The sequence below is a fragment of the Apis mellifera genome, linkage group LG13, assembly GCF_003254395.2.
Source record: "Apis mellifera strain DH4 linkage group LG13, Amel_HAv3.1, whole genome shotgun sequence".
Classification (NCBI taxonomy): Eukaryota; Metazoa; Arthropoda; class Insecta; order Hymenoptera; family Apidae; genus Apis; species Apis mellifera.
The window spans coordinates 3,225,195-3,241,228 of NC_037650.1; the positions used below are offsets into that span (position 1 = coordinate 3,225,195).

The following is a 16,034-nucleotide window of genomic DNA, read 5'->3' on the forward strand; positions in this document are numbered from 1 at the left end:
CTTAGCAAAGTCGATTGCTACAAGGAAAAGTCGAAGAATTCTTCTTCTCTCGAGGATTTTTCTTCGTTTTTATTTGACTTCTCTTTATTCTCGATTCATTCGGAATATACGGTAGCAAAGAAATCGCAATAACGCGGATAAAAAGTAAAATGGAAAATTGTTTCTTTACAAAATACCTTTCTCCAAGTGAAAAAACGATGATGCATCCCGAAGCATCATCTTCCTGATGACGGTCGGGAGGACGCCATTAGGGGTCGTCTCTCCAGCCTCTTCTCTTCGACTACGGGCCAATTTTATACGCGATTTACCTGGCCGAAGGTAAAGAAGAAGCTGATCATCGGGATCACTGGTCAGGTCTTGGCGGGTTTCTTCTAACTTATGCCTCGTATCTGGAACAAGAAAATGGTGGAAGAGTAAGAAGAAGGGGAAGAAAAAAACGAGAAGATGAGAGAGAGAGAAGGAGAGGGCCACGTTCCCCGACAATAGACCCGACAATGGGACCAGTCTTCGGAGCTAATGGAGCGAGAGTTTGCAGTTTTCACACGATGATCGGCGTAACGTGGTTCGCTTCTTCGAGGGAAACAGGGGGAGGAAGGAAACCTTCCCCCGGATCGGATCGCACTGGCCACCTTGCCAGACGAGATTAGGATTCCTATCTCTATCCTTCTAACGTTCTACATCGCAGCTAATCGGGATTAGGATTACGGGGGTGTAAACAAGAGATTACCAAAGATCATCGTACGCAAACGGATAACCGACACGAGCCGTTTCTTAACTTACCTGGTTAAATGTTTTGGCATGCATCCGTGGATTATTAAATATTATGAAAAGTTAAGTTTTTAAGTTTGGAATACGTATTCCGTTCCCTGGAAGGGATTCTATAATAACGCTTTACACAGGGCGAAACGAGATGAGCAAACATTCGTGTGCTTCGTCATTAATCACTCGCCCCGAGGAGAGAAAACTATTTCGTGTACATAAGAAACGTGATAATCATTTGTTATAGATCGTTTACAGGCGAAACACCGGTGGATCGTTGATACACCAACTTGGCTCAAAGAATATATATATATATATGTTTCTTTTTTTAAGGGGACGAATTAACGACGCGGGAGAAGGTGCGAGAACAAGAGAGAGAGAAGCCTGTGTACCTGTGTTCCACATAAAACGTGGATCCCAAGTCCATAAATTTGTTCTTGGTCTTGGACACGGAAGAAACGGAGCCGGAGGGGTTCCCTTCTCGCCAATCCCCCGCTCCAACGGTGTGACACCCTCGTCACAATACGACCTGTTGCGTTTCAGATGAAGAAAGAAAAAGAAGAGGAGGAGGCAGAGGGGAAAAAAGGAGAAGAGGAAAGGAACCGAAGATATTATGGAACCCGTGAGAATATCCACCGTTCAAAGGAAGCCGTCGCATTGTCCCGCGGATTCATTACGATTGATTCGGCGTTTGTGATTTCGAATCAAGGGCCAAGTTTTCACTCGCGCCATTTTTCGGGAATCTGAAAAAAAAAATTCCTAGGTTAGTAGAGAATTTCGAAGTGAAGAAGGAACGAAGATGAAGGGAGAAGATGAAAGTTAATCTTGCAAAAGCAATTTGAAATACTGTAATCAAGAATGGACGATCTATCAGCTACTATGATGGAACTAATGAGGAACTAATCTGATAAGAGAATGAGCCGACTGTGTATTTAACTTAAAATTACCAGTGTAAGTTTCAAAAGGGAGAAAAGTGCTTAGAGAGAGAGAGAGAGAGAGAAGCTTCTACGTTCTCTTTCCTCCTCTTTTTCTTCACCCTTCGTCGGCTCATCTTTCATCGATAGATTTTAATTAACAGGGAGCAAATCGTGGTTTCTCTATTATCTCAATCGGTTGCCGACCGGCCGCTTTTGTTGCAAGGGTGCGGCGGGACGATAGGTCAGGATCGCCCCAAAGTTAAAAAAGGGAAAAAAGGAGGAAAAAGAGGAGGGGGAGGGGGGGGACAAGAATTCTGGACCACGACCGACTGAATATGATTTGTGTTCCAACTTCCGGGAACGAATCACGAAGGAACCTAAACGACTGTGAATAACCTGTTTGATCGCCACATCCGTGTACATCCCGCGTCGAGTCGAACGGATATTAAAAAAAAAATGGGATAGTCGCTTCCTTCTAGGTCTATGATCCCACGTTGTTCCAGGTAAAATCGTAAAAATCGGCCGCTGATATAAAAATTAACGACTTTGCCAAAGAATAATATTCCCTTTGATTTTTCTTTCAATTTCTTTCTAACAAGCCATCCTCTCCTATCCATCCAATAAATTTTACAATTTAAACAACGATGAAAAACATGAACGCGAGTTGCGGATCTGATCGAATCTCTGATCTATCTCTCCTTGTTTTTTTGGGAGGGAGGGAGGAGAGGAGGAAATGTCGGCACGTTTTGTCACGGCAAAAGTCAGTGCCGCCGCCCTTGAAGTCAGTTCACGTCAGTTTTTCTAGGAAAGGGAAATACATATTGTCGGATGCAGAATCCTGTAGCGCATTGTGCGGTTTTATCTTTCAACAGACTCGTTTGTTCAACCAGTATCCAGCGGTGCACCCGATCTAGTGTCAAAGAATGCCGGCAAATAAGTGTCGCTTTAACGCGTTAAAAGTTATTGGCCGAATTTGTACGAGGAGTGAGAATAAAAATTAATTCGAAAAATTATTTAGTTACATTAGTGTGCATCATCGTCGCAAAAATTTCTTTTAAGCGATATTCAAAGAAGAAAAAGGATCAAGGAAATACCAACTCTTGTGCATGGACCATATTATCCATTCGGACGTAAGACTGACATGGATATATTTCAGATATATCTGCGCCCCCCCTGCAGAGAGGACTGAAAACGTCGGCAACAAAAAAGGAAAAGGTCTCTATGAAGTCAAAATCATTCCGACTGTCGTCCCGAGCTGAGCTATTGACGGAAACTAATGTCAACCGAGTCTCGAAGATATACGTATTATGTGAAAAAGTTTAAATTTTTGATTAAATTTATTTCGGAAGATCCGGAAAAGGGAAATAATAATTCGATTCGATTGAGAAAAATGTGTAGAACCAGCAGCACACGGTAGATCGATAGATCTGTGCTGCTGTAGATCCGTGGAATAATCGTGGAATAGGGAAAATTGGATTTTGTTGTAAATTACGGTTAAGCCGTGGCTTACACGACAGCATACCCGCTCGAGCAGTGTAGCCATAAATTATTGTTGGAGTTCGTGCCTACAGAGCTCTCGTACTCGTTCAATGGGGATTATAACGTCTAGGACTAGGAGAATTCAACCAGGTGTGTTTGAACATTGAAATTTTTCTCGGGGAGCTAGAAAGATTCGTAAAGTCACGATGGTGCACAGTGAGACAAAATACCCGGCAAACGTTATTGTTGTTTTCTATGTAGCAAATAATTCGTTTTTACACGGAGATTACGGATACATAATTGTTTTATTGTATTTCCCGCGATAGATGCTTCCAGGCAGGTCCGTTTGTTGCGGATAGATGAACAATTGTTCATCTTTTCACGAGCCAATGTTCTTCGATTGTTAAGGAAAAGAAGAGAGTTAAAACGTGAAAATAGTTGCGGTTGTGCGCAAAGAGAAAAATCCTAGCGGTTTTTTAAATAAATTATCTTTCGAACTTTCTAAAATTTATTAAATTTTTCTCGATTTTTTCCTCGGTGGAGTATCCATTTCCTTTCAATTTATTTTTTACTTGTCAAATATAATTTTGCTAGAATATTTAAATATTTAAATTTTCTGTAATTAGTATATCATTTTAAATTTACCTCTTATGTAAAATTATCTTCTTATCCATCCTCCATTATTAATATTTTTTGTGTATAAAATATTTTGTACGTACAAAATATTTTAATTGTGTTAAAGGGGAATTCATAAGAATTGAAATTCCCGCTAAAGATTCGAGCGATCTAGGGAATTTTATCGACGTACGTTCAAACGTAATAGAATATGATTGGTCCGCTGTTAATGGAAAATACTATGGCAATGCCTACAGTGTAAAAAAAAATTACTATCTAAAGAAAATAGGAACGGTGGAATACAAGACAGGAATTGGAACGAGACCTAGTGATACGAAGCATAAATTAAATAAAGAAACAAGATAGATGTACAATTTCGATATAGAGAATTTATATGATACTTGTGTCATCACTGTTAAATCGATGCATCGATAATATTTCACTAGGTTTCGATTTACTGCAAATTCATGACATTTGACGCGAAGGCAGCTGGTTACTGATGGTGATTCAAAAAAGTGTTGCCTGATTAAATTTATAATATAAGATCACAACATGTTGGTCTTCTGTGATATTTTTGACTTCAAAGTACTTATATTTGCCTGTTTATTGGTGAGTATTGATTAAAATAATGTATTGTTTATTAAAGAACTGATAGAAAATTTTGAATATTGCCAGCTATACATGTTGTGACACGTATTTGACCACGAATTTTAGAAAGTTCATTTCCCGTTATTATAACCCGTTAAAGTTGGAATGATCTCAATGACAGCGAATCTAATTTTACTGTTTATAAAGCGGCATAACCTATACATATATACATAAAATAACCTCAAAATTTTACTAAACAAACTTTCCAAAAAATTAAATAATTATATATGTTATTAATAATTTAAATTTTGAAATTATTGAATGCATTATATTGGAGGGGGCGAGAAAAATGCAATAATGACATTATTAGAAAATAAAAATATAATTTTTAATTCAATCGATATAATTTTTGTTATTTTTAATTTATCCCTCCCAACTTTAATTATCTTATCTAAATATTACGCGTTAAATATTCCAATATTACGCGCGCTCATGTTTTTTCAATACGTTTAACTGTTTCGTAAATTTTTCGCGTATAATAACATTTCGCGAAAATATATAAACTATTTTGTTTTTTTAGGCGTTTTTGCCACATAATTTCGCAAACGATACTAATGAAGGCGCATTATCGCTTACTCAACAAAATATCGATATGACGCTTGGTAAGTTGTGTTAATAAAAATGTATAGATAATGAATTTTTTAATTATATATTATAGCGACATAAATATTATGTTATGTTGTTCTAGCAACAAATGAATTGGTATTTATAAATTTTTACGCACAGTGGTGCCGTTTTAGCAATTCGTTAGCTCCTATTTTTGAAGAAGCTGCAAATAAAATAAAAAATGCATTTCCTGAACCAGGGAAAGTTGTAATGGCAAAAGTAGATTGTGAAAGGGAATGTGAGTAAACATAATTAAAAATAAAATAAACAAATATAAAACTAAAATAAATTTGTGAATAATATTTAATTTATTGATAAATAAAAAATTGTTTTCCAGCTTCTATTGCTTCAAGGTTCCATATCACTAAGTATCCAACTTTAAAAGTTATAAGAAATGGTCAGCCAACCAAGCGAGAATATAGAGGACAGCGATCTGTAGAAGCTTTTGAGGAATTTATAAAGAAACAATTGGAGGATCCTATTAAGGAATTTTATGATTTAAAGGAATTAACTAATTTAGATGATAAAAAAAGAATGATCATTGGATATTTTGATAGAAAGGATGTTCCTGAGTATGAAATGTTTAGAAGAGTTGCTACAAATCTCAAGGATGATTGCCAATTCCATGTTGGCTTTGGGTAAGAATTTTAATATAATTTAATAAGATTATATAGGCGATCGATATGTATCAATTTATTATTTCCAAAAAAATTCTTTTCAAATTCTTACTTGTACAAGTAATATGTATAACTATTCTATTCTTTCCTATAACAAGCACATGCTCAGCACAAAACTGTGAAATTGGGGAACATTTTCACTTTTTGTAAGTAAAATATTAAATGAGATATAGATAGGCATTGGCTATCTTTGTGTTTATTTACAAAGTTAAAACTATAAATACAAGGTTTTTTTTTTCTTTTTTTTATATGTGCACATCTAAGATATCTTAGATACACATACGTATATTTATGTACATTAATTTTATATATTAATTTTATATATTTTATGTACATAAATATAAAATATATATATTTTATTTTATTTATTATATTTCTACTATTATCTTTCTACTATTATTGTGTTATACATAAATTATATGCAATATTTAATGTACTTTCTTTTAAATATTTTGCTTTGCAATCTTATTTGATAACTATGTATATATATAAAGGAAGATATAATTCTTAAATATTGGAAATATAATTAGGAATGCAAGCAAAGCTATGCACCCTCCAGGAGAACCTATAATTGTCTTCCGGTCCGACAAGGCACTTTCTAATGATGAAGATGAAACGTATCATGGAAGTTTGAACAATTTTGATGAATTAAATGTTTGGGCACAAGAAAAATGTGTTCCTTTTGTGAGGGAAATCACGTTTGAGAATGCTGAGGAATTAACAGAGGAAGATCTACCATTCCTTATATTGTTTCATGCTCCCGATGATGTTGAAAGTGTTAAAATGTATAAAGATGTAGTATCAAGGACATTACTTGATGAAAAACGTGAGTAAAATGGATAAAACGCAATAGGAATGCAATAAGAGGAAAGGAATACAAGTATAATATTTTATTTTATTTTACATTTCAGAAAATGTAAATTTCTTAACTGCGGATGGTATGAAATTTGCTCATCCTCTACATCATTTAGGAAAAACTCCAGCAGATTTGCCTCTAATTGCCATAGATAGTTTTAGACATATGTACCTGTTTCCAAACTTTAATGATATTCATGTAGAAGGAAAACTAAAAGCTTTTCTACGAGATTTATATTCAGGAAAGTTACATAGAGAATTTCATTATGGGCCAGATCCTAGTAATGAAGTACGAGAAATTGTTGGACAAATTAAGGTGCCTACAACTCCACCAGAATCTACGTTTAAGAAACTAGCACCTAGCAAAAACAGGTATACATTACTCAAGGATGAACTATAATAATTAGAATTAATGAAACTCAGGATAAGATTTGTATGACTTTGGTTATGCAATTTGTTAGTTTTCACAGTTATTTACAATGGTAAAATCCAAATTCGTTGTATTATTAAAAAAAAAAAAGAAAAAAAATATTAATCAATGTTATAGTCGTGATAACATTTTTAAAATCATTTATACAGTATTGTAGTAAAATTAAATGCTTATTTAGTCTATTTTAAATGGAAATGGAATTTTCACGGCCAATCTCATATTAATAATTTAAAAGAAAGTATGTAATTCCAACCTAAAGTGTTTGGATCTCTACCAAATGTTATATACATTTAAACTCTAACCTGTACAAAAATTATTCACGATATACATATATATATATATATATAGTCGAAACCTTCGAACGGGTTTCGTTACAGGAAATAAGTAGATTTTATTCTATTTTTACATAACACGTGCTTTTTGTATTATCTTTCTTTTCGTATTGAATATTAAAAACGGTAATAATTCTTAATGAAACTATAAATGAACGCCAGAGATGTTAATCTCCCAGTGTCAATATTCGTGTAATAGATGTTATATCTCAACTTATAACGCGATTTATAGGATATTATTAAAAAAGAGAAAAAGAAGAAAAAAAAAAGAATACAAAGAAATTACCCAACGATAGGTAAAAATGTTGTAATATATCGTTCCATATAATCAAACTTAAGTTTTACACTACCAAATGTACTGTTGATATCATGGCTGCGATACGGCCTTTGTCCCACGTCTTTTTATGCTTCTCAATTATAAGATTCTCTAATCTCTTCATTAAATTTCAATTAACCAACAAAACGTTACACTTAAGATGATCATCTTTTGATACTTTTTAATTACTTTTTTCAAAACTAAGCACAACGTGAAATCGCAGTACATGATCGCGAGTATGTTGAGGACGCTGAGTGAAATGCGCGGGAGCACTCGATCGCGTTCGATTGCGTTCGATTTTCGATATTAGAGAGTGAGTGAATGAAAATTTGAAATCGATTGTTTCGTTTAAAAATGAATCGCTTCTTGGGTAAAGTATTTTAGAATTGATATACATCGACGATAGTTTCGATATTTAGAACGTTTGAATATAAATAAAAAAATAAAATAAAAAAAAAAATAATAATAATAATATTTCGTATGATATAGTACTAAGATACTCCTAAGAAGCCAATTTGTATGGATGATGGTATTAACTTTTCTGTTAATAAACGATTTCTAAGTCAGATATCTACAAATTATTGTTTATTATTGCATTCCTTTTTTTCCCCTCCCTCGCACACTTTTAAAACACCTTACAGGTACCTAAAAGGAAAATGGACATGGAATAAATATCCATTATAAAATGGCTGTATTTAGGGATAACTCGATACATGTATTACATTCCAGCAGTACACGCCATCACCATTTTATGATGTATTCTAATCTTACAGTACATAACAATACACGTAACATGATTTCATACAGCTAACACCATACATACTGCACTCTCGCCACAATTTCCAGCACTTCCGTTTTTTTTTTCCACTTTACGACGAAACGTGAGTGGAGCAAATCTGATTAAGAACCATCAATCGCAGGTACCGCAGTTAGAGAACAAAATATCTTCCACGAAGATATAAAGGAACATTTTTAATAAATCGTCACAGTAGATCAATAGAAATGTTAAAAGATGCATAATAAAATTTTATCGTTAATAACTAACAGTGTTCTCGTCTTTCCACTCTGTTCTATCAATCGCTTTCAAACGAAAAAGCAAAAAGGTATACAGCGAAAGAAAAGAGTTTGTTTTTCATATATCGTGTTTTACACGTTGTTTTTTTCTTGTTATACGTATCGATTTATTAGCCAATTTTATTATTATTATTTTTTAAATATAATTTCGATCGATCAATTTTTCTTTTTTTTTTCTTTTAAGCGAGAAGGAAATTAATCACCGAGTTTGACTCGAAAGAGAACAAGGGAAGTTAACGTTCTCCTGTAAAAATATTATGTTTTAGTAATAAATGATCACAAACGTTTCAATTAATCGTACAGATAGAGATATCTCTTAAACTTAAACATAAATAATATTTGAATTTACAGCAATAAAAATTGCAACGAACACCGCGAGAAACACATCGAATTATATTTTACGTGCAGATGAGCGCCCGCGACAAAATTTGTAACTCGTCGAATTGCTATTACACCTGTAATCAGATATACACGTTACTTATAGAGGGATAGAAAGATAGTGAAATAATTAAAGTAAACGCAATACGTGTACAAATGGATAAATGTAATACGTATTGCATCTACGAATACAATCTCGCTTGCCTGACGCTTTGTTAAAGCACGTTTCGTCATAACACAAGTAGCAAGTATTTAGTTATATAGATCTAGAAAAATAACGTTATAAACATTCCTTATCGGGAATTGGGAATTATACAACGTTACAAACGTTTTATTTATAACATTTTCTCAAGTAAAAATATAAATATTCTCATTCACAATGCGATATCTCTGCTTGACTTAGTTTTTTTACGCTATATAGTTTTTTTTTTTTTTTCTTTTTATTTTCCCCCCCTCCTTTAATACACCTCGAAGAATAATTCTTCACCCCTTGCTTACTCACACCTTATCCTCGCCTCCACAACCTTAACCATTACACACATCCCTCTACTACTGGTCATTTTTGCACCCCACGAAGAACCAAGAAAGGGTCTCCCATCAATTTGCTTTATAATTGGATATACACACACATATGTATATTTTTAACTATAACTTGTACTCGCGATCATTTAATAAAGTAATGAAAGACGTTTCCTTATTACAATAATATTATTCTTGACCATCATTTTGTATTTGGATTGCATTTCTCAACGATATAATGTATTTGCCTAGCTGCAATGATAACTATAACTTAAAAACTCGCTTTTACGTCAAGCGAAATGAAAAGAAAACGCATGCGCGCGATACAATAGCGTAAATTATACGAGGGAAGAATTGCAATGCGTATATGTATATGTATATCCGGACATCTAAAGAAATTGTTTCGAATTTTCATTCTTTTCTTTCTTTTTTTTTCCCAAATCTTCGATATTAAATGAAACAGGGATAAGAATTTTTTTCTTTAGATGCCTCGGATCAACGCGCGAAGATGTCATTACGTTACGCATCGTACGCGTACAAACATAAATCACACGACAGATCAAAAAATTCGCGATGATTATCATTCGGAACTCTGATACATAATAATTCTCGTATTGGCCATTTTTATGTACTCTTTAAACGATGGCACGCACGTAAAAAAAAAAAAGCGTAATCTCGATCGTGCATTTTCAAATTTTTCTCCCACGAATCTTCAACGATGCAATCTTTCGCTTCGATTTTTCTTCCTCTTCTTAATAATAATAATCATTGGTGGACGATTCAATACGATCAATTTTCTCCTTCTCGTTTCTTGAGAATCACTCGTGATCTCGTCATAAAGCGCAGGTACTTGTTACTTTTTTTCACGTCAGCCAACGGATGAGAAACATAGATAATACTCGATTATACAATCGATCCGAGAACCCGTCTCGTTGTCGAACAAAAAAAGTCTGAATCTTTCAGAGTGATTCACTTGTATTGTTTCGTCAAGACGAGGCGATTAATGCAACATTTATTTAACGATTTTACAATTATTATATACCTAAGTTAACGAGGTTCCTCTTTCTCTCTCCCTCTAACAATATATATTTTTTATTCGATTACCTTCGAATCATCATCTTCAATTCGTCCTGATATCAAATAATTTTCGTTTCCCCTGTTTTCTTTTTTATTATATACGATCCATGATCATCCATTTGACGCGAATCCTTGTTGAGATCTCGTTCGCTTTACTCAAAAGCACGCTCGAGTTCCTCAAGTTTGATTATTGGCATTGCAAATATTCATAAAAATCGTAATATCAAAGTTTAAACGGGATCAACTGACGATATGAACTGACGAATTCATTCAAATGCAAATTTGAAATTTTTTTTTATAAATAAAAGCAAGAAGATGTTTGGCTGAATCGTCTACAAGAGTATCATGGTCATCGAGTTGGTTCCTCGTTCGCAGCTCGTCTCTTTCCAATACAAGTGAAACTGTTCAATTGGTAATCGAAACACGGACGAAAGAGTTTATCAATTGATAATTATGATGAGTATGCATATAATATGCAAGCGTATCTATCTCGCTTTATTTATGGAGTTATCTCTCTCGAAGTTCTTTAGTACCATAAAGAAGAATTTGAAAAGGAAACTGAGAAATAAACCCCCGACAATACAATTTCTCGAAAGGATCTAAAACAAAGTAATACGATTAATTATTTGATTAATCATTAAGTTAGTCTTTGAGCGTCGCAAGTCTGATCTACAGATTAACAGCGACTAATTAGGCGTTTCGACTAATTTCGATCGTTGAAAAAATTCGCAAAATATTAGCTTGAGCAACTCTCTATCCGAAAAAGATTTAATAAATTCAATTGAAAGTAATGTACACTCGCGAAATCAACTCTTTTTATAACTAAATCCTAGAACTGTTGTTGTGTTCGAACTTCGATTTTACAGTGCAGATTTAAAAGGAAGACTTTTGCATAGGTATTCCTCTTTTTTTTTTCTTTTTTTTTCTTTTTTAAGGACGTTTATATACGCGTATATATATATATATATATGTATGATCAATTTAACGCCATATCATATGCGACGAATTCAAACGTTTTTTCGTCTCGTTTTTTTTTTTCTTCATTCGATATAATAACTATAATGAAATCTGCCAGCAGAATAGGATGATACAATATGATATATAATATGTACACGCACGTACACGTTGACGTAAATGTAATATAATATATAGAATACAATATAATAATGTATGCATCTCGATAAAATCTGGCGCGAAGAGTATTTCTACAAAAATACTTTTCGTTTCAGGGTTGAACAAGGGTTGGTTTAAACAACGCGGTTTAACAGAGCCGTATAATATTCTACAGGATATTCTTGCCGCTATTCCCGCAAAGAAAGGAGTGTTTTAACAGGGTTGCAGAGGGTTGTCTGCAATCTGAGGTTTCGATCGAATTTTTCTTTTTTTCTTCTTCTTCTTTTTTTCCATCGGATTACTCGCAGAATTAATACATCTTCCGGGAGACAAAAATAGGAAATTTTCTTTCTAGGGGGATATATATATATGTATGTATATAGCGGGAGTAAGTAGGCAATTGATTTCATGGAAAATGATGGCGCGAGGAATCAGAGACCTCGCGTTCGATCGCTAATGATCCGCGTTAAAGGTACCTATTAAAAGCGCGCGTTGACAGATGTGCGTTTTAACGTCGAAATGAAAGTATTCCCGATGGAAAAAATTTGCAAGAGATCCCCCTTTGCGTTTGGCCGAACGATGGATTTTTAACGAGGCTCATCGAGGTCCGTGATTCAGCGACGATAATTGGACAGGGATAGAGATATACTATACAGATATTGACGATTTTTCTTGTACTTCTTGTGTTCACCATTTTGTCGATTTACTCTTATTGATAAGTTTTCCATTGGGAGGGAAAGTGATATAAATAAAAAATTCATGGGGTGCAGTGGTGAAATTTTTCGTGCATGTCACGTAAATCCAAAATGAACCGGCCCGTTTTTTTCGTCGCGATCTTTCAAGTAAATTAAAAACGATCGTGTGTGTATGTGTGTATATATATATATATGTACACACGCACAGAAAAAAATTTCAAGTGGAAACAAGTGAGCGTTGCAAAGTAAATATGTATGTATATAAGAAACTATGTGCATGTAATTTAGACAAGACAAAAGCAAATGGATACAATTTAAAAATGAAACTCGAAGGTGTTCGAAACTTAAACAGCACCTTTCTCAGTAATTTTCCTGCATCGTAAAAACTTCTCGTTCCTCTGTTTGTTATTTCTTTTCCCTCCGTCCTCTCGCTTTCGCTCTCGCTCTTTTTCTCCTCGACATCAATCTTTCTACAATCTATCATTTTCGTGCACACGTGTGGCAAAACGTAGGCCTTCCTCTCGAGGTAAATCTCGAATAATCTTCCTTTAATAAAATCGTTAAAGATATTGTCTTCGGGACGTTATACATTACTATTTTTTTGTGTCGACTTATCGAGCTCTTTTTATGTTTTCAACTGTCGAAGCGTCTCGTCTTTTTTTTTATCTTTGCGTGTTTGATAGCTTTTCTTCTTTTTTTTCTCTCTCTCTCTCGTATCCGTCTTGCACAGCTCGCGGTTTTTTGAATTACGTTGTGCGTACCTTTGCGTCACGCCGATGTCGGACGGTCGCGAATATAATATATTTGATTTGTAATGCAAGATTTTTTTCTTTTAATATTTCATACAAGAAATCGAAGATGAGAGAGTCGTATCAGATAATCCCGATATCCCAAAATTCCACTATGAAAAAAGGAAATAAGAGAAATGAAAATCTTCTTTAATTTTTCCAATTTCAAATTTTTCACCGTAAGCCAGGGGCGTGAGGCATTCATAAAGAACGATCGCGCGATTAGATAAGCAATTCCAAGATCCAATTCGAAATTGAAATCGCGATGCTGGCAAATTTTTCAGCTTACCTACCCACCGATCGAACGTTTAGTAACAATGTGTAACTGTATATGCGTATCACTTAACTAAAAAACACAATTATTGTCTATCTCTATGTGTATGTCGTGTATACGATGTATCTGCGTGAAATCACCGCTTCGTGTGACCAACGATAACGATAATAATAATTATTCGCATACCATCCGTCGACACTTATTTTTTTCAAGGAATAAAACGAATGTATCCCCTTTAATACGCGTTCGTAAGAGCTCTTTCTTATTATTTTTATCCCGTAACTCCCTCTCTGAATGTTTTCTTTATGTACACACGCTTCGACCCAACCGGCCAATAATTTCTTTCTCTCGTTCCCTTTCATTCCTATTTTTTTCCCTCTCTCTCTCTCTCTCATTCATTCTCACATTTTCTCTCTCGCTCTCTCGCTCTCTCTCTTTCTGACACTAATATTTATTCTTCTTGTTCTTGTTGTTGTTGTTGTATTTTTTTAAAACCATAAAAATATCAATGCCAGTATATACCACCGACGTACGTAGCTAACAATACGTGTATATGTATATATAATAATATGTACGTATGTATGTATGTATAAGTATATACTAAATATATACGAATATCCATAATAATAACGTTACTTCAATTATCCTTTGGTAGTAACACCATGTATAGGTATATATAATAGGTATATGTGTATAATGCATCATTTGTTACGTGTACGTACTTCCTCCTAATTGCGCTAATTAACTATCCTCTATCGCGGCCTACGGCTGTGGCTTCTTATCTTAAGGATCTAAAGGTGCACGACGTAATACAATTGGCTTTACGGGTGGTGGGGGAGGGGTGTATCGAATGCCGAGGTGGTTTCTTAGGTGGACGGTGTTTCGGTATATATATATATATATAGGAGTTTGTTGTTCGAACGTGGACGTGAATCTAAACTCGGGACTAACAACAAGAGCGATACAGACTCACGAGATTTTATTCAGCTCTTCGTCTGAGAGAGAAAAGGGAAAAAAAAAAAAGAAAGATATCCGGTACAAAAGATTTTTGGCGAACTAAAAACTCCTACGATTGGTACATTTAAGGAAAAGATCCGCTACGTTTGCTTTGATTCTTTTTTCGCTTTCCTGCAACCGCGATAAACATGCGATTCTATAAATGCGCGATTCCGCCGCGAGAATATATCACGGTATCATAGAGCTAACCTACTTGTCAACGATAGACATTCATCTAGATTTGAAGACAGATCAGTTATTAGAGCTATCTCGCGTCGAGTCCCGCGGCTAAAATGTTAATGACAATTAATGTTACCCGAAATTCGACTCGACAACGAGCCAGGGGAAGGGACGGGGGGAGGGGAAGGATTCGTTTAAAAGCGAATCTACAAAAATTTGGAGGAACAATACCGATCGATAAAAGTGTGAAAAGTGATGGCAAGCTTTCCTCTTCTTCGTCTCACCGTGGATCATCCCAATGTATCATCGAAAATATCACTTTTCGATCCTTCTTTTCTTCTCAAAATTATCATTAATTCACGCAATTCTCGCGAATATCTTAAACTCGCAACCTCCTCCAACGTGACGAGCGATCTCGCTCTATTTTGTACTCTATTCCACGCCATCTCGCGTCCCAGAGACAATTATTACATTTTTAGGCCATCATCGACGAGATGCGATCCGCTTGATTAGGGGACGAGACGAGTCATGCCAGAAATATCGTGTAAATGAGATCGGCGAAAGGATGGACAAAGGATCGATTCCTAACAATATTCAATAACGACGTATTGTATAGCATTAATAGAGAGTATAGAGTAGTAGTAGGTTAAACGCTAAAACGAAGCTCAGTTGATTGTTTCGGGAGCGAGCACCTCACTCGTTTTCGTACATGTATAATGTCGTTTCCGCTAGCTTATACAATTGTAAAATTAATTCGAAGGAGCGAGGTGTGTATGCGTGTATGCGTGTGCAACTGCGGAAGTCACCCTCGCCTATTCTTTCTCTTTTTCTCTCCGCTTAACCTAGCATCCTGTCGCCCGTCACCCCACCGCTCGAGACACCGATCTCCAGGATAACCAGTCTTTCGATAATCACTTACCCTTACGCCATAAATCGAACGATCGATCGATCGATCCTCTTCAAGCGGTTTTTTTATTTTCTTCGATTCTTTTCCAATTTTCTCTGATTCTCTCGCTCGCTACTTTCTTCATCGGTGTTTCTCGATCAAAGTGGGGGTTCGAGGGAAGGGGTTCCCATCTTGCTACGATATTTGGGGAGGAACTTGACGACGACGGGTTTGAGTTTCTCTGTTCTTCGACGAAGACTTCCGGCAGCTGGATATAGCTTCTAGTTCGACCCGTGGCCACTCAACTAATTCTTCGACGTCAGGATTGTCACGAATTCTGTGGAAAATATTGTAGCGATGCGAGCGAGAAAAATGATCGGGAAAATTTTAATAATTCTTCGAATTACGTGTATCGTTCCG

The 16,034-nt window shown here is 35.2% G+C and overlaps 2 protein-coding genes across 9 annotated transcripts in view; one reads left to right on the plus strand and one right to left on the minus strand.

Annotated features, from left to right (window-relative positions):
- Positions 1 to 4,222: 4,222 nt before the first annotated feature.
- On the plus strand, positions 4,223 to 8,202 carry LOC552191 (endoplasmic reticulum resident protein 44). 2 transcript variants are annotated; one of them, XM_624568.6, is made up of 7 exons: positions 4,223 to 4,379; positions 4,939 to 5,020; positions 5,107 to 5,262; positions 5,362 to 5,662; positions 5,800 to 5,847; positions 6,232 to 6,527; positions 6,613 to 8,200. In XM_624568.6, exons 1-7 carry the CDS (start codon positions 4,323 to 4,325, stop codon positions 6,954 to 6,956), a joined length of 1,284 nt encoding a protein of 427 aa, XP_624571.2. In that variant the 5' UTR covers positions 4,223 to 4,322; the 3' UTR covers positions 6,957 to 8,200. The 2 variants fall into 2 exon arrangements, with proteins under 2 accessions (XP_624571.2, XP_006558595.1); XM_006558532.3 differs by lacking the exon at positions 5,800 to 5,847 and having other exon boundaries at positions 6,613 to 8,202.
- A 106-nt stretch (positions 8,203 to 8,308) lies between these two features.
- Positions 8,309 to 16,034, minus strand: part of LOC552209 (neo-calmodulin) — a 58,392-nt gene continuing 50,666 nt past the window's right edge. For all 7 annotated transcript variants that reach the window (XM_016915828.2, XM_016915829.2, XM_006558534.3 and 4 more), the window contains one exon: positions 8,309 to 15,951. In XM_016915828.2, the coding sequence (XP_016771317.1) occupies positions 15,920 to 15,951 (32 nt within the window). In that variant the 3' untranslated portion in view covers positions 8,309 to 15,919. The remainder of the gene's footprint in view (positions 15,952 to 16,034) is intronic.